The sequence below is a fragment of the Pezoporus wallicus genome, unplaced genomic scaffold (assembly GCF_028554395.1).
Source record: "Pezoporus wallicus isolate ANWC-B61680 ecotype Strahan unplaced genomic scaffold, APGP_CSIRO_Pwel_v1 scaffold_7107, whole genome shotgun sequence".
NCBI lineage: Eukaryota > Metazoa > Chordata > Aves > Psittaciformes > Psittacidae > Pezoporus > Pezoporus wallicus.
Genome location: NW_026642114.1, coordinates 8,248,414 through 8,273,782, shown reverse-complemented (window position 1 = coordinate 8,273,782; position 25,369 = coordinate 8,248,414). Strand labels below are relative to the sequence as shown.

The following is a 25,369-nucleotide window of genomic DNA, read 5'->3' as shown; positions in this document are numbered from 1 at the left end:
GCACAGGGAGGTTTCCTACCTGATGCTACAGGCAGGGTCCAGTCACACGCAGAAAGTCAAGAAGATGTATAGCAGCAAGTGTGGTGCACACAGGGTTAACAGGCAAGCAGGTCAGTTGCAAGAAAAGGGAGGAAGAGGAGAAAGAGGCAGGTTAGGCTTAAGGCTTCCTCAGGACAAGAACAAAGCAGGTCAGCTTATCAGTAATTAAGTAGCTAATTACCACAAACAAGATGAGGGGCTTTGTCCTTCAGCTCCCCTCAGGAAAGCCAGCACTACTAACAATGAAATGGCTTTTCAGACTTTCATCATAGGTTGGAAGGACCTCAAGGATCATCACATCCAACCTTTGCTGGCAAAGCATGACCTAGACTAGATGGCCCAGCACCCTGTCCAGCCAAATCTTTAGTGTCCAACCTTGGGGAATTTATCACTTGCCTGGGAAGATTATTCTAATGGCTGACAGTTCCCATTGTGAAAACTTTCCCTCTAGTGTCCAACTGGAATCTCCCTGGGAGTAACTTGTACCCAAGTTACCTGACCCATTATGCACCACCCAAATATAAGACAGAGCAGAGGGAGTGATACACAAGCCAATACCACTCCCAGTAATATTCCCACACAGATCGAACTCCTGATGTTGCCATTCCTAAAGCAAGCCTTGACTATTTACTATGGCAGAGACGCCCAGACTACGGGAAACACCAGGCCCCCAGGACTGCCAGCATCTTAAGCCTGGGTCCTGTATGAAGTTATATCCTGGTTAACTCTACCTCTTCCACCACGACTGCACAACACAGACTGTTCAAAGTGGGTCCTGCTGCAGCAGCCTTGCACTGCGTCCACAGGGTGGCAGTACAGGATCTCAGCTTTAAATCAGTGGCTTGGTTTCACACATGTTCTTGCCACAGATGTGGTAAATCCTTGAGCAAGCAGAGCCTTCATTGTAACACCTAAGAGACAGAGCTTTATACTCCCTTGGGAACTGCCTAGGTGAGTGTTCAATGGAGCACAAAGCACCTCCCTTGTCTGACCCACAAAAAAAAGCACCTCCTTATCTGCCTTGTTCAGGCTCAAGGGGAACAAAAGACACACAGATATAACACCCAGTTCTCTGGTTTCCAAAAGGACACTGCTCATGCACTGACTTTCCCATCTCCTGCAATAGCATCAGTGCCATGAACCTCTGCTGGCTGCTACAGAAAGTGACTTGATAGATCTGGAAGCAGATTCCTGGAGCATACTGAGGCTAAGAGCACCCAGCTGCATGAATGTTCCCCAAAGGAGCAAAGGACTGAAGGCAGCTGGGTCCAAAATTCCTCAGAACTGGGAGCTTCTCTTAACTGGACAAATAAGGCAGCTTTAACTTAGGATGAGAAATATCCAGTTGTACATAGTTGCCAGCATGTTGATGAGACAGCTACCAGCAGGTTACCAGTCTCCTGCAGCTGGTGGCAGCCTGCTCCTCACTTTCAAAAAGTAACAACAGCATTTTAGCACTAAAGTATACCTAAGGTTTGGGGAAATGCTGTAACTAAAGAGTTGACCAACTCACACTCCTAAAAAGCATTTAAGAGGGGAAGAAAGTTACAGCATTCATCTAGTTCATGACGTTCGGACAGATGCAGACTGGATCCAAAGAGTGATGAGTACACAGAGCACACCTTGAACTGTAAGAGCAGGTTTAGCCTCTACTGGAGGAACATCAGTTCTGATACATGACATTGGTATGGCCTACAGTTCTGCTATTGAAGTAGGGAGGAACCTCATGGGTAAAGATAAGAAGTGAAACCACATTGCACACCAGCACATTTTAAAACCTGCATGCCACATCACCCCATTCCCAGAGCACAGGCGCACTTCCCTTGGCAAGCAATGCAGCAATATCAGACACTCTAAAAAAAGGGCAGATCTTTCATTCCACAATCACCAGGCCTGAAAAGGCCACTGCAGCCATATAGGGAGGGCATTCAGAGAACAGCAGCTCAGTATGCCTAAAATCTTTCATTAGGAACAAAGTTAAAAAGTTGAGTTTGGAAATTCTGCCACAACTGTGGATTTTGCCCCTTAAATTCATAAGGGCACAAGCCCAAGAAAGCATCATCAGGAACTAAGCAGGCATGAAGGAGCATGGAAGACAGGCCACTCAGATGTACCAGAGTAGAGAACAGAAGATTGCAAGTACTGTTTCAGTTGTTGCTGTTTGCCATACTGTGCCTGGAAAGGATTACTTCTGCTTTTTAAACTGGGCTGCCCAAAATTCCAACAAGTAAGCAGTCATTCTGCTCTGTATGTCAAGCTGAAGTCCAAACTCCTCTTTGTAAGGAAAGGATTAAACCTGCCGTTGCATAAAGCAAGATGCTGTGACAGTGGTTTGCAGGCAAACAGCATAACAGATTGTTAAAACAGACAAAAGCAAAAAAAAAGAGCTAGGGAAGGAAATGAGGGTGGTGGTTAGTTTACAGCTTTTCTAGGAACAGGAGCTGACTCAGCTAGCTTGAATGCTGACTGCCCAAAATGTCACACTGCAGAAGGCAAGAGTGATTTACACGAGGGCTTGGGATGGAGCACTGAGACTGGATGCACTCACATCTGGCCACTGATACGTGTGCCCTCTTGCAAAACACTGTTTGCTGTTCTGGCAGGAAATACACTGCTTAGGGGCAGCTTCTCTCTTACCTCCTTCTCAAGATGCAGCTAGCCTTCCTATTAGTAGGTTAAAAATTTACAAAGAAGCTCTTCAGAAGTCAGTGCTCATGAACAGAGTTGAAACAGAACCTTCAGAGACTTTGACCTCTGCTTATCCTAAACACAGTTGTCAGGTAGGCAGGCTCTCGCTTGGCACTTTGCTTCTGTTTGTACCCTGAAGCTTCACCCAGGTCTCTGCTGTACAGCTCCGGTACAAACTGACTCCCAGCTTTTTTCTTGACTCACCTGCTACACTGGGGAGAGGACCAGGTTTTAGGCTAAGTCCTCATTATGAGTTCCACAGTTGTGTGAAATGGACAAGCTGAGTAACACTCCTTGGGGAAATGAGAAACAGTGACTGTAACAGTCTTTTGGTTTCTGAGGTTGAGAATGAGCTGTTTAAAATGGGAAGCCTAGTTTTGAGGGCTGTTGCCCAAAGCAGGATTAGAGCTAGTTTAATACACATTTTCAAGAACAGACCAATTTAAATCTCTTTTCCCCAAGCGCACTTCCATGTGAAATTTGTTGCAAGAGTTAATACTCTGCCAAATGCACAGCAGAGGTTCTAATCCCTAAACATGAGAAAGCTCAGACTGTACTGATGCTGATCTGCAGTGTTGTTACAGGCAGTGACAGAATAACATCAGCTTCCTGACTGACAGGAAGATTTACAAGTCTGAACAATACTTCATTACAAGGCCTGACAGCTAAAAACACTGAAGGCTGGTGAAGAACAGACCTACTTGGTGAGATACACACACACAGGAGCTATTTCTGGTTCAGCAGGTAGATTTGTTTACCCTCTGTCAGAAGCTGACACAGAACAGGGCCTGAAGCCAGCCATCATCTACATGCAAGGGACTGTCATTCTAACTCAGGGCCCTTCCTCACACATTGCACCATATGCCAGGGAACATGAGGTCACGCAAGCACAGAGACACCTAGAACAAGATGCTACTGAGCTACATCCCTGCTGGGGTGTTCTTAATCTACTCAGGCACCTCCAAGCAGCATAGGTCAAATGGTTAGCTGGTAATTAAGACTGTACTTTCTTGAAGAGGCTTACAGATAATTTACCAGCAGAGAAGTGCTGTACCCCAAATTCCTCTGGTTACCTGACTCTTGATGCCTTGTTGGGTGATGAAGGTCTTCAGAGCCCCCGTTTCAGAGTTCTGAGGATAGCCAAAGTCGAGGATTTCTAAAGAAAAGTAAAAGAAAGTTAGTCCAGAGCTGCAAGGTATAAAAGTGCCAGCCATGCTAACCATTCCTATAAGGACAGGGCCAACAGTGCACAGACACTGCTTACACACTAGATCTCTGGATAAATTGATGGAGCACTCCTTACCAGAAAAAAAGGAACAGCCTTGCTAAATTGACTGCCCAATGCAGTATTTTGAAGAGGAGGGGCAATGAAAAGCTGTCCAACTGACAAATTTGCTGGGTTTTGAATATAACTGCTCTTTAGAACTAAGTAGCAACTAGCCTAGCTATGTGCACAGAGGACACCAAGTAGTTTTTCCAAAAAAATCCAAGGGACAATAGTAAGGGTTTATCCAACAGCAGAACAATCTATCTTCACTGCATGTTCATTAGATTCGTATTTTCTTATGAAGCTGCAATAAGAAACGAACCCTAAAAAAAAAATAATAGCAGAGTAGTGGCACTCCAGGATGATCACTGTGGGAAAGAACAGATGTTTCTTACAGATGGTGCACTTAGTACCCAGTCCCCTCAAAGAGAAAGGGAACAACCCACAAGAGAGACAACCCACAGGGGAGAAAAGAGCCCTTCATATTACACATGAATACTGTGTAATACCACACTGGCAGGGTTTGATCTCACTTCACCTACTAGGAGACAGCTGTAACTGACCAAAGCAGAGAAACATTAGCCTCTTGATCTGCCTAGAAGGAACAGATTAAACATCAGTCACTGTGACCCTTGGCTAAGAATCCCAGGATACATGCACATGATGCCTTGTCTGGAAAAGAAACTGAACCATAGCTAAAACAAAATACTCATGTTATGCTGAACAGGGACAGCTCAAGGGCAATCTCCACAAGCAGGCTGATACCACAGGCAACTGAAGGGACACTTATATTTCTTTGGCAAAATTTGGACCTGCATCACTGGGAGAGGTACGGCTTAGACAAATCAAGTTGGGTTTTATTGATCTTCTTCTGTCTCAGAACTGCCCCCAGGAGGCAACCTAAGAGTGGCAACCAACTGCAGCCTGGGTGACTGCTGCCATATGGTGCTAGAGCCACCTGGGCGCTAGCTGGGATGCCTGGCCTTAGAGGTGCTAATGATAACCCTTTTTATATACCTTGGTATAACAACAGCCCTACAACTACACAGGATGTACTCAGAAGCTGGGGTCCAGTACCAGCTGCCTCATTTATGCACATGCACAGCTCCCTGCCCTTCAGCAAAGCGAGTGACAACCAACACAAGGCTATAGGCTTAGGATGTTATACACATGTACAGCACAGGTGGCATCAGAAAGCAGAGCAAGTAATTCTGAACTTGCCACACATTAAAAATAGTTCAAGGATTATTATGACATCAAACTAAGCTAAGACTTTTAGAATGACCAAGCGCAATATCACATAGCAGATAAAGGACACATCTCACCATCCAGTAGCTCATAGATCAGCACAAAGTTGTTCTTTATGTTCTCCTCACTGATCTTCCCAAAGTAGGCAGTCATCACGTCGCACATCTTGTAGAGAAACTCAAATACCATAGCAGCATTGACATTCTGCTTGGTGACAGCAGCCAGCCAGATGTTGGAACGCTTGACATGGAAGAAACTGGTGCGGGCGATGTTGGTGACAGGCGAGCGCACCTGCTGCCGTGCATGGATGACATTGACGCGGAAGGCGTCGACAGCATTCCGCCTACAAGATCAGCACCAAAGAGGAGTTAGCACTGGGGATGTGACAACAAGCTGCTGCATAGTTCTGCTTATGCATTTACAGTCAGACACTGAACTGCATACACCCAGCTTGCTTAGGAAGGGTGCCTGGGGATGTCTCCAAGAGGGACGACTGAAAGCTCTGATAAGACTTAGACATTAAATTCTGCATGAACTAAAGGAGACAGAGTGCTACTTGTCTCCAAGGAGCTTTGGACCACAGTGTAACTGTAGTCAGAAGGAGAAGCTAACCTCCATCTGGAGTCAGACAGCAAAGGAATCATCCCTTCAATTAATTTTGCTAGAACTCTTGACTGATTGCCATAGCCGGAAGCAGAGTAGCAGCTTATGGCTCCAAGAGCAGATCAGTTCTGACTAAACACCTAGTTATTGTCTGTTCTTCATGCTCAGGACTTCTTACTCTCTTCCCAAGGCAAGCTATAGTCTCTCAAGATAGTATCAATGGCAGTTCCTCCCAGGTGTACCTCTGAGGAAAAAAAAAACAGCAAAACTTGACACACTGTCAGTGCCTGGGTACACCACAAAAGGAAGCCTTAGCTCTCAGATGCACCTCAGCTCCATACCCCCACACACCATGGAGGGTGGGCTCAAAGCAGCAAGCAGGATGAGGAACACTGACTTTCCAGTTACACAGCCTCTCAAGCCTACCAGGCTTCAGAAAAGGTCTCCTGCACACAGACTTAGGGTTCCCACAGTGCAATGTTCTAGTAGCACTGCATTACATGCACTGGATGGTGCAGTACCATTTACAGTAAGGAGGCTCTGCACAGTGCTGAAAAGGTGCTGTGCAAGGTTCCCAGCTGCTGTCATCTTCAGTCCACACTGTCTATACATTAGTGACAGAGAATAAATCCCTCCTGGGTAAATTGGGATGTCCAAGGGGTATTCTGGATGCCAGCTCTTTCACATGAGTTTATCCCACAGGAAAGGACCCTTATCCAGGCCAGGTTAAACACCCCAGATTAAAGTCTGCCAAATCCTAAGAACACAGGAAGGAAGCCTAAGTGCTTTACATGACAAGACAAAGACTTAAAGCTATAGTCTACACACTGAGCCAAGACTCATTCAGTTGTGCTTTACTGCCCATACTCTCACACACTGACTAGAATACGGGGGCTCCTGACTGCAGCATCAAGGCCACAGTACTTACTATGCAGAACCATGTTTGAGAGCAGACAGTAATATCACCCTTGCAAGCAAGGATACAGGCATACAAATGCTTGTAAGCATTGAGAGCTGTCAACAATCCAGCATAAAGTTCCAAGTTTGAAAATAAAGAATATTCAAGGAACATACGCTATCACAGCAGGTGCTTGCTTGTTGAAGGTCTGGATATGTATGTAGAAGCTTCACCAGTAAACATGCTCTCCCATATGCAAAAATCTGACCTTCAAATAAGTCAAGTTTTACTGCTCTAGAAGGTTTGCAAGTTTGAGTTACATTAATATTTGTTATGGAAAAACGAAGGTAGAAAGGAGTGTATTTTAATCTATTATAAAATAACAGTATCTAAAAGCCCCATTCCTCCCCTCCAGAAAGCTTTGCAAGGAAAGTTCAGCTTGTTCTGGAGCATTAGCCCTCCCAGCCTCAAGTTCTAACCCACTAGAACTAGTATCAGAACCAGCAATCACACTAGTGCACACTAGAGGAGAAGCCTCAGGTTGATGAAGCTTTTCTAGCACACCAGTTGCCCACTATGAAGTGCCAGTCATGGCCTAACCACGCGTCTCTTACCTATTGCTACAGCAGCCAATGAGATGGGATGGACAGAAATGGCGCCAGCGGAGAAAGGAGGAGTGACAGCAACAAGAGAAAGGGTTAGAAACACACACACAAGGCACAATGAATCTAAAGAGATAAGAGACTAAACAGCACCCCCTCCCCCTGCTCCTGGGCACAAAAGGCCAAGGTGGTATTGGATGGACAGTAAATAAGCTGTGGCAGCAATGAAGCCCTCACAAGGCACAACGCTGACATGCCATGGTCAGGTTGCCATGTGGACAGACTTGTGTTTGGCTGAATTTTAGGGCTATGTGGGAGTTGAAACCAGATGAGCTGCATCCTTATCACATCAGTGATACCCAGTCTGCTCTGCTAACATATGTAGCAGGGCTCGAAGGGGAAAAGCTCCGAGGCCTCAGTCTGAGGCATCACCTGGGGACCATGGAGTATCAGGTGTCTTCTTCCCAGTCTGCCTCAGAACAGGGCTGCAAGTCTGAGTGGGCATTTCTATGACCATACTTCTCATTTGAAGCTGTTTGGGTTGATGCCTTCTGGCTTGGTGCAGCCAACAGGAAATACAGCAAGTTTGATAGAGCTGGAGCACATCTGGAGAGACAGGGCACATCCTGCAGATTCAGACACTGCTCTATCCACCTTGCACTTTTTCCTTAAGGATCAAGAGCCACAAAGCCGAAGTGATGTAGTAGAAGCTCAGAAAACAAATGCCTATTACACTTAAAATGCATGCAGTTTGTCATGTAAGCTGCTCAATTTCAAATAGCTTTTTTTTTGTTAGATAGCTACATCCTTAAATGCACGTAGGTTCTCCCAATGATCGTATCACTGAAGAACAAGCCACTTGTCAATCTCAGTAGAGCCCTGCACAGTATCCTAAATTAAATGCATAGTGATTTGCATTTTTTTTTTTTAAGAGGCTGCTTTACATGCAGCTAGCTGCTGTATGGACAGATGCACTACATGCACTGAAGCCATTCTAAGTTGCAAGCAAAGAAAGGTCAAGTTTTGCGGTACCCCTGCGTTTAACAATGTCAATGGAAGGGCTTCTTCACTGATTATCACTTTGCTCATTAACATTTGAGGTAGTATGTGTTTATTTAGATCCTTACACTATGCAAGGCGAGGGGTTCTCATAACCACAGTTAACCTTTAATCTCTCCCATTGCATCAGCTGAGGTTTCAGGATGCCAAAAAATGCCAAGGCCAAGGAAGGAGTCTTAAGAGTCAATTACTCAAAGACAGACACCTATGCTCATTTCCAATTCAACCTACCACGCAGTTAAGATGGATGGGCTCAGGCCTCAGCACTTCAGATCTGTCACATGTAGAATACTATACAGTTCTTGATTCCTAAGTCTATTACCTGGTTGTTTGGTTGGAAACAGACTCCTACAGACTACAAGCTACAGTATCATAGCTGTTCCTTTCCCTACTTCCTTATGAAGGTCAGGATACTAAAAGTTTTTGTTAAGTAGACCTGGTATTGACGCTAATGTTCACACTAGGAAATAACAAGATCCTCACTTACTTGCGGTATAGATTACACCACAAGATGAGACATAGCCATTTTAAGACAGCTTGTTTTACAAGGTTACATGTCTAAAAAGATTCCAAACAAAGTGTGAAGGCCTGTTTCAGAAGGAATCCAACACTGGGGAAGAAGCTTAGTTAGGTGGAGCTGGTGCTGGCTATTAAGTCACAAGACTGACACTTTCACAGGAACTGAATGGAGGGTTTCACTCAAGGGAACACTGACTTCTGAAGTCCTAGAGAAAACACTTGACTCTTTCTGGCACCTTTTGCCAAATGAAAAAGGAACAGGCAGGAAATCCTTTTTTCTAGTTTCATTTTTCCAGCCAGCGGGAAGTACTTTATCAGGTATGGAACACAAGTCACTCACTTTGCAAGAGCAGTGAGCCAAGATAAAAAGCAATAGAAAAATCAGTGCATTAAAAATAACTACATTAAAAATAGCTATCTCACTCACCAATTTACATCTCCACAGCTAGAATGCCCTTTAAATTAAAAGGGCTTTTTGAATAAATATCAGTTTGAGCCCAATCCTATCTTTAAGTGCTTTAAGTTTGCAAGCCACTAAAAAACAACACACCACCCAAAAAAACACAAAGCAAACATACCCCCAACCAAAAAAGCCACCCAACTAAGCAAACAAAAAACACCTCAAATTTTTGCCAGTAATGGCAGTAACAGTATCCCTAATCCCATCCCTGTCCTCCCCCAACATATTCTCAAAATTCAAAAATTATCTATAATTCAGACTGGCTTGGCTTGATCACTGTGATAACTGTTCATTAGGTGAACTTTACAAAGTCAGATCTAGCACACAAATCACTTTGAAGATCTTCAGCTAACAAGTAACCAAAAATGAAATGAATTAGTACATCAGAGGATGAGGCAAAACTTTGTAGCCAGTAGTTTTCTGCTTCAGAAATACAATGGTTTCTTGGTTCAGATCTGTGTGGAAGTACTGGAATAATTTAGGCAACCTTAGAGCAGCTACTTTACCTTAGTGGACTTGGAACAAGCAGAGAGATTTAAAGCTTATTAGGTGAAGCCTTATTACAAGTATTGTGTTGACTGCTACTCCATCAATGATCAGTGCAAGTCCTGAGTAACTACTAGTTCTACCTCAACTTCGAATCTCCACTAGACAATTAGTAACAAGAAGGGACACACTCTTCAGACTAGAGCAGTCTGAAGGCAGACCAGCTTGACAGTTTGTTATCATTCATGGCAACAAGCTATTTCACAGCACATCATACTATTCATTCTGGAGACCTGATACAAACTATTTTTAACTAAACTGTCGAGAAGGATCTCTCTCACAGGCCTTTGAATTAGCACCTACCACAGCCTTGCTTCCATTACCTATGTTTTAACTCCATTAACTAATTACTAACTTCCACCTAATGTCTAACACTACTGAAAAGCCACTAGGAAGAGCAGCATTCTGCAAGAAGTCCACTTCATGGCTTTAGTCCAAGAAGCAGCATCACTTAATTCTGGGTTCCTTATAACACTATCCACTCCCTTAAGACACCGAATTTTTAGTCAGGTGCCTTCTGGGAACTAACAGCCTAAGGACTGCACAGATCCACTCTAAGTACGCATTGTAACACTTTTGGGAAATGCAATGACACCCCTACAATCTACTAAAGGCTTTCAGTGCTTCTCACAACTTTAACTACCCAGGAATGTAAGCTTTTCACATACAAGGCTGCCATACAAAGTTGGGGGACAGAATGCCAGCTTTAAGTGTACAGCCATGGTTACGATACAACTGCTTGCAGACAACTTCCCCAGGCCATAGGCAGTCTTCTGCATGCCTGTACTTGATGCCAGACATCAGTGTCTGAAACTAATTCAGAGCCCTGGTTACAGTGTGTGGCAGACAGACCCCACATTACTGCTTCCATAAAGCTTTAACAACTACAGTGGAGCTGGTAGACTCCCACAGTGGCAGTCCATGTTGCTGAAGCCTTTGGAGTAACAGCCAGATCTCTAATATCTAAAAGAAAGCCCCATGTTTGCCTGCAGGCCATCCTTTACTACCTACCATCTGTAGGTAACCAGAGCTTAAACTGGTTTTTGCCTCTGCACTAAGCCTAGAGCAGCAAGTTGAGTTGCAGTCTTACATGCATGCACAGCTAATGCATAATAAAGCAGCTCCAGGTTGCTGTCCACACCAAAATGAGACAGAAATGCAAAGACCAGGGATGCAACAGAAGCACTTACCCAATGTCATCCCGGTAGACTCGAGAGATTAAAACCTCTCCTTTGTGATTATAGATGAATAAGCCGCCGATCATGATGGAACTTCAGTCTTCTCTTCCCATGTTGCTTAAGACCTGAAGCAAGAGACAGCATATATAAGAAGCTGCACGGCAAACAAACAGTGCAGCAGGCACAGACTCTGACACCTGCTGGCTACCAGCCAGGGCACAGACACCTTTTGTCACACACGTGCTCAACCAGATGATTCTTACAGTACCTGTGGTACTGACCTCATAGCACACACCCTATAGGTAAGGCCCAGTAGAGCAGCCAGAGACTCAGGAGCAGCTCAGATGCTGGAAATGCCTGCCTGCCTCGTGCTTACATCCTGGAGAGAAGAATACAGGGCTCCTTATAGAGGACTATTAGAAACAGTGTTTTACTCTGGAGAGGAGAAAAGCAGCCTTATCACTGCAGTTACAGATTATACTTTTTGATCTGCTGGGGTCTGATATGGAAAAGTGTGTGTTCCCAGTCCCAGTACAGACTGTAAATACGACAACAGATCTAACTGCAAGCCAGGCTCTCTGATCAGCATTCTCTCATGTTTGCTGCAGAACTGCTTTTCAGGGGCACACCAAAGGACTCAATGAAGAAACCTACTGGGAACCAACTGCCTTGTTCAAGACCTAAGGAGCCACGACAGGAATCCCGACAGAGACCCACCTGAGTGACTTCCCGAGCATATTTGAAGCAACCCAAGAGCTGAGGTCTAGGCAAGGACCTACTTCTACTGTACATCCTGTAACACATGAGACTCTGAATGTGACAGCAATTTGTATCCAGGACTGAAACTTAAAATTAGCACCCAAATATATGCAGGCTTACATATCATTCCACTCCTCAGCACAGATGAATCAAGCCTCAAGTATTAGTAGTACCTGGTCTATTCCCCTGAATGCAAGGAAAAAAGCAAGCCTGGAATGACAAGCAAATCAAAGACCCTTTATTTCTGTGATAGAGCCTCTATCTCCCCAGTGACTGAGACACAGATCAGATGCAATTCATAGTAAATCTTCTCATAGAGAGTTCACACAAGTGTTTGACGTGTCACTAAACCTACCACTGTAGGGCAGGGCAGGGTGTCCTTTGCAGCAAATACACCTTGGTTTATTATTGCTTTTACATAGTTTTTAGAGAGCAACATTGCAGCCTTTGCTGATCCCTAGCACCAGAACTGAGAAACACTTCAGAGTCCAAACTGAGTGCAGTTTGGCCACAAGGAGCCATTGGAGAGGAAGATCTCAACCATGACCCGCTTCAACTGGGGGCTAATGCTTCAGAGGTTACCTTCTTAGACTGCTAATCTTCTTTTTCTTCAAAAGAAGATTGTTTTGAAGACAGCTATAAAGCTGGTAGGCATTATTGATGCAGAAGATTATTTTAATACACAGCTACTTCAGATCCTATTCCTGTAGTCATATGCAATCCTATTCACTTAAGGTCCAAGTTGTAATACCCACTCTAGCAACCACTTGGTTGGCTCAGTCCAGAGAACAGCACTACAGATGTGACAGGGCAAGCCTCCTGACTAGGTCTTGTGTGAGTGATCACATAGGTATTTCTCAGCTTTGGCACTGCAGAGCATTAGATAACCAACCATCTCTTCACTGCTGTTAGGGTGGGTTAGCCTACACCCACTTGTCCGGGGTGGGTGGAAAGGATAGGGAGAGGCCAGCCTACAAACACATGCTGACAGCGACCTGATATGTGTTTGCTCAGGAACACTGCAAAATGAAGTCAAAGTGACCCAGCCCCAGACCATCTCAAAGGTCAGGGGGGATAAAAAAAGGAGGAGAAAAAACAAAACAGCAAAAGCAATACACATCAAGGGACAAAAGAACTTCCAGGGTGGAAGCCTGGCACATTAAGAGTGATATACTCTCTAGAAGTTATGGTCAAGAAACTAAATTAGCTGCCCTTTTGAAAGAACTACTGCAGACATGAGCTCTGCACTAAAACAAGATTTACAGTGCAGCCTCTACTTTGAATTGCAGAACAACAAAGGAACTTTAAATTTCATAAGCCTTTACACCAACAATTTTAGCTACACATAGCGAGTCCTCAAACTAACATTACACATACTTCTCTGCTACAGGCCCTCAGCTACCAGAGGTCTGCTTCTGCTCATTAAAAGGGAAAAAAAAAAAGGTATCAAAAAGTCAGTTGTTATGTCCAAATAGCAAGAAACAGACAAACAGGCAGTTTTCCCAGAGCTCAGTAGTGAGCTTCCTGGCTTTTCCTCCCACACTCTGTTGACCAAGTGTCTGTGGCTATCAACAGGCTGCCTCCTGCCACTGTCAGCAGCTTCATGTGGCACTGTCATTAACATTTTTTGATGTCTGAGACTCTATCTAGCACAGAAGAGGCTTTCAAATGTGTTTTTCCTCCATTCCCATTAGTGACACTTTATAACTTCAGGATACAAGCATTTCATTTCCTTCCAGAATAAGACTGTGTAGCCAAACCTATTAAGACAAAGGCATCACACAATTTGAGGTTCCCATGTAGTTACAGACTGGGAAAAGCTTCCTGTAGCTGCCCACTGCCCCACACAGAGGGACTGAGGTTACACAGTGTAGCTGGCAGCAAAGCCAGCATCCCCATGCCAGAAGATGGAGACAATCCAGCTCGTCAACAGAACAAGCCAGGTTCTCAAATGTAAGGAAGTGGCTGGTACCACACACTCATGACTATGGATATGAAATATACAGAGCGCTAACAGGCATGCAGGAGACAACTGAAAGGTTAACATGGAGGGCTAAAACCCAAAACACAGGGAATATCTGTTCAAATGTAGCTGCCCAACAAGTCTGGCAGATGCAGAAGCTGTAATTCAGCAAATGTTTGTTAGGTCATTCACACAGGCCAAACGATAAAAAGAATTAGAACCATTATGATGACAAAAGCGACTTGTTGCCCGCTCTAGGAAATACTTCCCTAATTAGTATTTTTTCATTCCACATAAGAGATGTCTTTTCAGACTGCTACACTGCTGGCTTCCACGTTCAGATAGGGCCTGTTGTAACCAAGTTAAGACTTACATTGTATTGAATAGTTCCATGGAAGCTTACGTGACTGGTCAAAGCTGGATCATAAATTCAACAAACCTGTTCCAGAAGATTCCTAGAAAGCATATCCTAGTCTTAAAAGGAAAAAAAAAAAAAAAAGAAAAGAAAATTATCCCTCTTGGGTTTTAATACTGCTTATTTGTTTCACTATTTTTTGCATAAAGGAAATGTCTGCTTTGATGAGCAACACGATCAGACACACAGCATATACAAGACAAAGCCTCTTGCTGGCATGACAAGTCAATTGCTTGTTGAAAAAGTGTTGAATATTTGCTACATTACTACAAAACATGTAGAAGACTGCTGATCAAGCTTAGCGTTAAACATTGAAAAACTTCTCTGGGGAAGATGTACAAACTTTAAAGGCTGATTGAGATAATGAGGCTACACTTTCTCATTGTTAGGTTAGAACGTACTCTAACAACTTAAGTTACAGGTGAAAACACCAGCATTTTTAACTGCATCACACTACTAGGCAGCAGAGTCAACTGCTTGCTTATCTTGTACATTAATAAAAATGTATTAGATGGAGAGTGATTCAAGCACTTTCAGTCTTTAAAAAATTATTTGTCAATGTAAATAAGATGCTAGGCTGCTTCCTTATACAAACACACTGAGAGCTAAGTTCAGGCTTCAAACTTTCCACACAGAGTTAGCCCCTAACCTAGCCAGCTTAATTTGCACATTTAAGAGCCACATGGGCTCATACTGCAGATCTGTTAGCTCAGTGTCTTGTCTTCAACATCAGCAATGAAAGGACAGTCAGATTAACAATAAGAAAAGGTCAAAAAACCCCAAACAACAAACCACTCTCCAGGAGATCCCCCTCTACCGACTTGTTTATTTTAGAACTCTCAGCAGATCTCTACAAGTATTTGCTCAGTTTCCTCTCAAATCTATGCATCAGCAGCATCTCATGGAAAAAAGAAAACCAAAATCCACAGTCTAAAGTTTTATAACCACTGTATAAAACATCTTATTTGTTTTAAGCCTGATTTTTCTTTCTTCCTCCAGCTTTGTTTATGTCTTCCAGTTCAGTGCAGAAAGAAGCAATTACAAATGAGCCCCCACCCTATATCTCCAGGCCACTGAGGATTTTGTAGATCTTCTCCAATGCCTCGACTACCCTCCTTCCCAGAATGGAATGTTCCCAACTTAGTTGTTCTTCACAGGGAAATTGCTTTATGCTTTGGTTTTTCTCAGTGCCTTCCTCTAAAATTTTTCCTTCTGAAAGTGAGGATACAGCTGCACAAGTTATTCAAGATGCCAGCAAGCCACGATACAGACAATATGACAATCATACACAACTTGCTTTGATCCTTTCCTAGCGATTTTTTGTACTTGACTTACATTTTTAAAATACCACTCAGCAAGAAGCTGACCATTTCATCACCTATCATAACTCTAAGATCACACTGAATTCTGTCTTCAAGGTGATTAACCACATTACAGGTAAAGCAAGAATTTGCTCCCTAATCCATCCACCTGCTATATGCACCACTGTTCATTTACACACCTTGAATTTAGTGTCCCAAGTTACAGTCCCATCACTGCACCTCAGTGTTAACTTTGACCTATTTTGCCCTTACTACTGTGAATACCCTCTTATCTACACATACACCCCATGCCACACCTACTGACCAGGTAGGACTGCTCTTAATGCATACCATTCTCTACAAAACAGGAGCACAGAGAGACACTTGCCACCAGCCAGTTGATGCATAGTACCTGTGCTACACCAGTAATGCAACCCTGTATTGAGCAACTTGCTCCAAGTCAGAAAGGGACTCTCTCCATGCTGTGCAACTCCCTGGCTAACACCTGAGGTAGCAGTTTCACATAGTTCAGATTTAGCCACAGGATCAGGACCATTCTGCCAGTTTGTTTTAGAATAGCAGCCTACCAGCTTAAATATGCCTGAGAGAGACGCACTAGCATTGTTCCACATGTAGTAGGAGATTGCCTCCATACCAGTTATGATTCTCCTCAAGCCTGGGAAAACTGCAGAGTTCTACAACTCTGCAGATTAAACCTGAATTCATATTTAAGTGCAAGTTACCTAACTTGATTTGCATCAGACAACTGATAAAAGTGCTTCCTCAGGTACCAAGCAAAGTCACATGGGCTAGGGACAGTAGAGACAAGGAAATGGTTTTAGATGACTAAACCAACTCCACCAGTGACTTGTCAGGTCTCTGCAGCAATTGAAGGACACATGCAGTATAAACCTCTTGCTGCATTCCCACTAATGACATTGGGGGCCAAAGCAGCCTCAAGTGCACAAAATATTGAACTGAATTATAAACACATTTGCCTTGCTCTGCCCAGTGTCTGCAGTCCAGCATCCTGAGAGTTCCAAGCTTTGCAAGCACAGCCAGCACAACAGCAGCCAGTGAGTGGTATTCTCTCAGCCAGCCTTCACCAAGTTTGCCCACAATGGAAGTTCAGGGAACACTGACAACAGCCCAGTCTTCTGCTCTAGCCTTGCATTACACACCTCCCAGATACAAGATCCACAAGATGAAAGTGACCACGCTCCCTCCCCACTACAGAGTTACTTCCATCAGCCAACATGTCCACACAGATGGACACTCAAGAGGTGGAATGACTAGCCCAGAGATATATGAACAGATGAGAGAAAATCTATACAAAGGGCAGCATGCAAAAGAAAGTTGCTTAAAGCTTAGCAAGAAGAATGGCTCTTTAAGATGACAATGGCTTTCCTTGAAGTGACTGCAGTGAAAACAAGCCTGCTTTGTTTTGATCCTCATTTGTGTTTCTGTACAAGTTTCAGACTCATTTCAAATATTTCAAGCTTACATTACAACTAGAATGAGGTTTTTAGTGGTAGAGTTGGTATGATCTTTCACAGATTTTAAACAATGCATAATTCTGCTTTCAGATGTTTAAATCTCCTCTAATTTTCTTTTTGCAAAAGAAAGACCCTAGTGTTTGCAATGGTTAAGAACTGCAGAGAACAGGGCTCAAATTAATTTGAGGCTGACATTCAGTGACTCATGGCTGCTGGAATCAGAAGGCCCCGGAATATGAAATCCACCACAGGAGATGGGTTCATCTGCTTTCTGTGCATAAGCAACATGACTCACAAAGCTCGCAGCATTGCTCAGTTTTCAATGACTCATTCTGCTCCTCTCCACAGTCAGCCTTTTCTGAGGAGCCTGCCCTACACTGGTTTTGAGTTTCCTCAAGCTAACAGCTGACTGCCAGACATAGTTTAAGAGCAAAGCCCATTGCTTCTTCAACTGTTGATCACTAAGTGTCTGGAAAACAAGATGACTCTAGTTGAAGCCTTTGAGTTAATGGTCCATCAACTGCATTACTAGAGCTTTCCAGTTCTCCTCCTTCTGTTTCACTAGCTTGAACATATGGCAACCCACCCCACACTGCTACCTACAGCCCTGTTTCTTAGTTATAGTATGGGCGAATTTATTCCAATTAAGGTACAGAGAAGACCCCCCCATGTATATTGAATTCACACAATGTTGTGACTAATCACCTTAACTTAGGAACAGGCCTCTCCCCCAACACACTCAGCATTCTCCAAGCAGCTAGCTACTGGGATAGGGATAAGCTCTAACATCTGAATGCTGCTCATACAAATACCTAAGGCTTCCTACTCTGCTGCCATAATGCATTCCCATAGCTTCTACTGCAACCCATAAATAGAAAGAATCATGAAGAGCATCACATACAGACCACATACTTAGGCATTCTTATAAACCCACTAAGAGTTAAGGCTAGATTGAAATGCCTTCCCAGCCAAGTGAAAGTCAGAGCATTAAGATATACCTTTATAGCAACTGTGACAAAGTAACATTAAAATACCCAGCTACAAAAAAGAACATGGATAAAATGCAAATACTGGGATGTGGATTTGAATGCATTCCAGTAGTTACACCACTTAAAAGCAGCAGGATTAGCTAGACTTACAATGATGGACATGGCACCATGTATCCTCTTAAAAGAATCAAGCATACTCAAATCATGTCCTTGCTCATGCTGTGCAGGTGATGTGTATTACGGAGTATCCCTCTCTCAAACCATAACACGTTAGACAAAGCCCCAGAAGCCAGTCTGCAGCAGGTTAGCTGAGACCATAACCAAGAGAGTCCAGGGAAAGATAAAGATGCCTCCAAATCAGCCACTGACAGAGCAACCCACTGAGACTTGATCAGCAGAGCTGAGGGGATTAATCCTCACCTGTGAAGCCATTCTGGCTATAGCCCCACTGTGAGACAAGCTGTTAGCATCATCAAATTCCCTGTGTCATCAAGTACAGAATACAAATAAACACAAGATGATCAGTAGTGAGTCCAAGACCCAGCTATTTGGGCTTTGTCACTCCCGTTAGGAGCAGGGGCCAGGAGCTTTCCACAGTACAGACATCACTTTGATTAAAACCAGGAATGCTTATTTCTCCATTCTACACAGCACACCTAGGAAACAGCAATCACAAGTCAGCTAATAAGCTAGTGTAAAGCAACCAACCCATTTAGTAGTCTATTAAAAGAAAGTTTGAGTTCTGACTTAACAGTAAGACTTCTGTGCATTAATGAGCTTAGTTAACTAAGCAGTTCAGGGTACATTAGCTGCTAGAGCTCTCTCCAGGAAGAAGAGAGTGGTACTGCAGCTCTTGCACAGAGCTGAGGGTAAGCTACCAATTATAACAGTTTCTGCATTCCAGAAATCAGTATGATCTTGGACAAGTGACAAAAACTGAAACAGGAGGGGGATTAGTCAGGCTGCTCTGGCAAACTGGAGTTATTCAGAAAACCAGTCCTTTCAGGCTAGCCATTATCAAACCAGAAGGCTTAGAGCTTACAACAATGTCATCACCCCACCAGCTAATCCAAGCATCTAAGCTTTGCTTAGAGGGCTGCATTAGCCACCTTCCATGAGGCCATGGGCTGCACTTGCTTTTCAACAAGAGTAGCTGCAATCACTTCATCCTGTGAAAGACAGGCTGCATAATTTAATTAAGAGGCATACCGTGAGCTAAAGAACTACCGAGATAAACCCATCAGTTGCAAAGAAACTGTTCCTATTTTAAACCCAGTCCCATAAATCTCCACAGCCAGTGGGCAGGAAGAGAAGCATGTTCAGCTCTTACCAGGCTCTCCTCCTACAGTCTACTTCTGAATGCCATACTGCATACAGCCAGTCTGTAGAGTAGCAAGAGACAAATACTGACACAGGAAAACATGAAAAGCTCCCTTATTCTGGTAAAGCATCACAGGAACAACACTTGACACACCTTCCCACCTTGAGTCAAACCTTTTCTGAACAGCCCCAATGCCTTCTTTCATTTCTACCAGTTCTTCCAAAGCACTTTTAAAGTCAGTCTGAAGCATCTTCAACTTGCTTTTCACTCTTGAGCTAGAAACCTGAACACTAACTTGCATTCCATTCGTTTTCTAACAGAGATTGAGCACTGAGTAAGAGCTTATATTCTAAGGATCAGTAGTGGTCTAGGTGCCCTAATGTTTCTCTCTCCTGCTACTGTAGAGCAGATAACTACATTTCACATCCTGTGCCTCAACCTGCAAGCTTCTAGCTAAGCTGCCAACCTCCTGCTGAGATCAAAATAATATATATGGCTTGCTGACAACTTTTGACTCTGTAGGTCATGTAAAGGAGAGAAGCTGATTCTGCCATACAGACCAACTATATTCTGGCACTCCAGGCTATACTTCTGTGCATCTTCCAGGTGACCCTAAGAAGAGCCTTTAAATACTCTAATAGCCTTCAGTAGTATAAGCTTAAAAAATCAGTACAAGACACTGTGCTGCAAACAAGAGTCTTGGGTTTATTTCTTCTTGATGCAGGGATAGGACAGGAAGATTTTAACTAGGGTCACAGGAAGTTTCTTTACAAAGCCCATTTTGTTTAGTGATTGTTCCCATTCCATGAAAAGAGATACCATGAAACTGGAGTTCCAGTCATCTGTGTTCCAAAGAACTCAAGATATAACCCTTCACAGCCTCAGGACTCAACTCTTCAAAGGCCATAGTTGTGCTGTCACAGGAGGAGGAAGCAGCAGCTAGCCATAATGCCCTTCAAGAAATATCTCAAATGCTCTCCCTGAAACAAAGCCAGTTTGCAGCCCAAAGAAGGCCAGGTATCTTTGCCACTAGATGTCAATAGCATGGCACTTCCTACAGAAGAGTGATGCCTCCCTTCTGACAGGGAAAATATGTAAGCAGACAGTTTGGCAGCATTTCTTCAGATTAGATTGCCCCTCCAAGCAAAACTCACAGGGACAAGTACAGCTTCTACAACAGCAAAAAAAACAGTAGCTACAGCTCTGGCAGCATTCAAGCAAACGCTGCCCAACAAGACACCACATGAGCATGAATGCAGTCAGAAACCTGTAATACCTAGGCTTCCAAGCCCTAGAAGCCACCCAGACTCACCTATCTGGGAAAGTTCCAGACCCAGATTTTGGCAGCCTGGGGCTAAAGCTTGATAGCAGCTTTGTCATACTAAAGCAAGCTGAAAACAGATCATGGAATCACACAGCTTATGGGTAGAATGCTAGATCATAAGCAAGTCATTTCCCAGTGGGGAAATAAGTCAACTGCACCGGATTGATAAACACAGGCTTGTGTTTCCTGCAGCTTTACTGAATCCACAAACCTAGCCCAGGGAAAAATGGAAGTGGAAATGCATCTAGAAGAGCCATTGGACAAGAACCCGTTTTAAGCCTCAGAACAAACAGTTTACCATCAGCAGCACCACATTCTGCCTCAGCAGGTTTTCCAGGGAGGAAGCTAGAGGGTGCAAGCCATGACCTAGCTAATTCACGTTTATATCCGTAGCACAGGCAAATCATTTTCGGGGAAGATCCTGCCCGACGCAATGACAAGACCTTTGCTCGGGCTGACCTAGCACATCAGTGCAGGCCTTCCCTCGGCGTTCTGTGCCACACAGAGCCTGACTCCGTCCCCACCAGCACCCGGTTCAGCACCGCAGGGCTGCCATCCCAGGTATTCTAGACAGCTAGCTGATCAACTGCATGCTGGGAGCTGTGGTTCGGGGCGGTGGGAGGACGCGGCCTGGCTGCCGTGTGCAGGGAGCGAGTGCCGGTAACGAACTGCTGGGCGTCGAGCTTCCATTCTCGCCGGCCTGGGGGGGCACCGCCCGTAGGGTGCAGCGGGGCGCCGGGGCAGGGACTGCTGTTCCCCCTTCAGTGAACGACTGAAGCCGCTGTGCGCTCCCACGGCGCTGCTGGCTCCCGCGACCTGCACCGCCGCCGGGGCGGCTGCACCAGGCGCTGCCGTGCTTGCCCCTGGTTCTCTCCGCAGTGCGGAGCGGGAGACGGGAGAGCCGAAAGCCCGCAACGCCCGCAACGCCCGCAACGCCCGCGGCCGGGCCCTCACCGGCCGCAGGAGGTAGAGCCCGGCCCACGTTCAAGCTGCAGCTGCCCACGGCACCTCAGGAAGAGGAAACTGGAAAACAGACACAGGGTGCCCTTCCCTTGTGCTGGGATCTCGCTGCAGAGTGAAGGGTTGGAGGACAGGAAAGAGGCTGGGGGAAACGGCAAACAAAACAGCACCACAACGCTGGAGTCCAGTAAACGTGTGTTTATAAATAAAAACAAGGAGATTGGGTTTGTCTATAAAACTCAGCCGGTAGGGGAGGGCAAGGGCCACCAGGCAGCAGGCTGCTGGGATCGGGAGATGGGGGGGCAGGCGGGAGCTCTCAAGTGCTGAGATCAGGGGATGGGTGGGTAGGTAGTAGGCAGAGCTCTGCTCCAGGCAGCATGATGGGAAGGAGAGGCTTTAGGAGTCACGGAAAGATCAACTGATGGCACGCGAGAGTTGGCAGACGTGTTACAGGCGTAACAGAGACCCCCGAGGAGTAAAATACATTTAATCTCCAGCATCTAAAAACTGCAAACACAGGAAGGACAAACGGAGGCAACACTTGCAGAGAAAGCCACAGCATGGCAGCAGGAGAGGGTGGAGGGTGTCTGTACTGTACCATGCTTGACCCTGGGAACATATGCAAGCCCTGAGCTTAGAGGCCTCAGTCCAGGATGCGGCCCCCCTCCTTGAAGAGGTTCTGTTGCCACCAGGTTCAGTTCAGAGCCCTGAGGGAGTGGGGTCATCTTCTACATCCATGCTGGCCCCTAAAGATGTCACACTGCTCAACAGCAGGAAGGAGAAGGCCATAGCTGTAACTGCCAGCCCCAGGCATTGGACAGCCCCTACAAATGGGACAGGCAGCAACATGTCACAGTCAGGAGGGCAAAGAGCGGCTGGAGGGAGCAGAACTCTGCCCCAAACCACTCAAAGTAGCCAAGGGCAAGTGTAGGGCCCTGAGCTGTGCAGGACTGTACACAGGCACCAACCACAGCGCCAGGATGAATGCAGAGCTACAGCCTCAAGACAGGGGCAAGGTGAAAGAGGGTCCTGCGATGAGGCTGGGCCAGGCTTGGACCTGCCTCAATGTGTGGGCAAGAGAAAGAAGGCAAGAGGGAAGCGGCAGCATCTCTCCACTGCCCGGAGGCACTGAAGCCCTGCAACATTCATGCATTAGCCGAAAGGCAACTACAAGGGGATCTGACACGCATATGGAAAGCTGGTCCCTGCTCCCCTCACAGGGCTGCAGGAAGGGCAGGGTGTCTTCGCAAGGGGGAGGAAAGAAGCCATCTTCAGCGCCACGCGTGCCCAGCGCCCCTGGAGCTCTGTGTCCTCCTGTCGGGCCACGCCACGCTCCAGCTCTCCCCCCCACGGGCGGCAGGCTCAGAGAAAGTCAAACACCCCGTAATTCTTTGCTGCTTGACAGAAGAAACACAAGAGGGTGAAAAGAAAGGAGAGATGTTTAGGGTGGGAAGACTGAGGCAGCAGTGACACACGGGCAAGCAGCACAGGGCGCTGGGATGGATGCAGATTAATGGCGTTAGAGAGGACAGCAGGAGGGAATTACCATCGGCAATACACAAGTCTGGTGGCAGGAGGGGCTGTGGCACCCAGCAGGCCTGTCAGGCCCATCCACCCCGCTCAAGGTGGGATTAGAATCAAGGTTTAGTTCGTTTATTTCTTTTCTTGTCTTGGTAACGAAATGGAATAAAGGGAAAAACAAAACAAAACCAAACCAAAAAACCAAGGGGTGAAGCCAGGGCTGGTCCTAGGAGACAAACAACGGGGATGGAGGGAGGAAAGGAGAGCAGCAGACAGACAAGGGACGGGTGCTTCACATTACATCCACAAAGAACTCACTGGGGTTGCCCATAGCCATTCGGAAGGACTGTCTACTGGCTGTCAGTTCAGGGGGCACAGAGGCCAGGCCCCATGGCTGAAGGTGGTGGAGGCATCAGCAACATGGGGGGGCTGAAGAGAGGGGGGAGGCCGGGCAGCCCATACAACAGATGTGATACTGAATTAGACAAGTATTCCACTGTGTATAGAGACATAATCATGGACAAGGCTACAGGGACTCTCAAGATAAGGAAGCAACAAGAGGACCAGATGTCTTCCTTTAAATGGATGTGGGCCTTTCTCCTTTCAATAAGGCCTAGAAATAGGTAAACAGCTGCAAGAGAAAACAGCTAAAGAAACCTCTCAAGGTCATGAATTTGCCCAAACAAGAACTTACAGTTAACTGGTGAGACTAAACAAGTAATTCCAATGTCCTTCACTAAGGGATTTCCACAAAAGTGTAAAATGAGTGAGAGTATTTCTCTCAAAATCACCACCACGACCCCCAAAGACCATTCCTTGAATTCACAGTGCCTGTGCTGCAGCCTTCTCTGCCCAGATTACCACATGCAATGAGTAATGGTATTTGGATGGGCACTTTGTGGAATGACAGTGATTATGTATATAATAGATTTGTATAACCTGTAAACTGTCCATTCTTGGTGTGAACAATAGATAGAGCAATCCCCCGCACCTGATACCATAATAAAGCAATGTTAGTTTTCTAACCTATCCTTCTGGATAGAGAGATTATTCCCCAGATTTTGGTGACAGTTTTTGGTGATGCAGATGGGAACCTGTGTCAGTATTCCAGCAGATCAGAGGAACTGCCAGAGCTCCAGCACACACCAAAGTTTTTTTTTGGAGATTTTCCTGTTCTGTTGTCTGGGGAATACTCTGCACATTTCCTTCTGGGAGACAGGTAAAGACGGTACTTTAAGGTTTTACCTGTGCATAAGTTGCTCTTGGTGATAATACACATTGATGGGCTAGAAGGGTTTTTTACAGGTTTGCTGCCAGCATTGGGTAAAGCCATACGCTCCTACAGGGGTGCCCAAAGTATAGATCTGTTTCTAGAATTTTGGGCATCATAATAGTTGCATGACAATCTTCACAATCCTTGGGAGAAGGGGTCCGGAATTGCTCATTGAATATTGTAATCCCTGGTGGCCACTGTCTATGTTAGAAGGTCAGGAGAAATGGCCTGTTAATGGGACTGTTGATTGTGATAGGATTTTGCAATTGCTGTTTTGCCGAAGGAAGGGAAAATGGGATGAATTTATTCTTTGATTTGCAGAACAGTTCAGATTTGTGAAAGGAATGTATGCGTATATGTAAAGACACAACGTTATTAGCATTGGGAAAGGATAAGAAGAAACCACTCGAGATGTTCTGCATGTAGTATTGGTCGGCGGTGTGTTAAATATAAGCAGGAAGAAGAGGATGTGAAATTATTGGTTGGGCAAGGAGGCAGAACAGGGCAAAGGGAACAAGGGTCGGGGGCAGATTCAGGCTCAGAGGGGGAAGGAAGCCACTATGCTGGAAATGAAAGCTTTAGCCCCATCGCGAGGCAAACAAGGAGAGGTGCTCCCTAAACATTCAAGCTCCCTTACACCAGGGAGTAGGAGTGAAGGGACTGCTGACTATCAAGGTGCCGTTTTCTATGTCAGATTTAAGAGCCTGGAAAACGTTAACCAGGACCTACAGGGAAGATCCTGAGAAAGTCTCTAAAGTAATGGAGAGGATTATTAGAACAAAAGATCCAGATTGGAATAATTTACAGGTAATACTGGATACTTTAGTGACGTACGATGACGGAAGTGCGGTGCTGGCAAAAGCAAGAGGCAGAAAGATTCCTTGTGCAGGCGGCCCAGCAGGGGTCAGTGGACGACCACTTTCCTTGCCTGACCCTAAGC

General features: G+C 45.2%; 1 protein-coding gene across 2 annotated transcripts in view; it reads right to left on the bottom strand.

The window, feature by feature from the left end:
• AP2M1 (adaptor related protein complex 2 subunit mu 1) overlaps window positions 1-25,369 on the bottom strand; it is a 160,299-nt gene that overhangs the window by 6,169 nt on the left and 128,761 nt on the right. Inside the window, exons 1-4 of one of the 2 annotated variants that reach the window (XM_057427007.1) lie at window positions 20,664-20,685; window positions 11,120-11,232; window positions 5,320-5,585; window positions 3,801-3,883 (exon numbers count right to left, since the gene is read on the bottom strand). In XM_057427007.1, the coding sequence (XP_057282990.1) occupies window positions 3,801-3,883; window positions 5,320-5,585; window positions 11,120-11,193 (423 nt within the window). In that variant the 5' untranslated portion in view covers window positions 11,194-11,232; window positions 20,664-20,685. Of the gene's footprint in view, window positions 1-3,800; window positions 3,884-5,319; window positions 5,586-11,119; window positions 11,236-20,663; window positions 20,686-25,369 lie in introns of those variants that run through there. The other variant, XM_057427008.1, reaches the window with a different exon arrangement.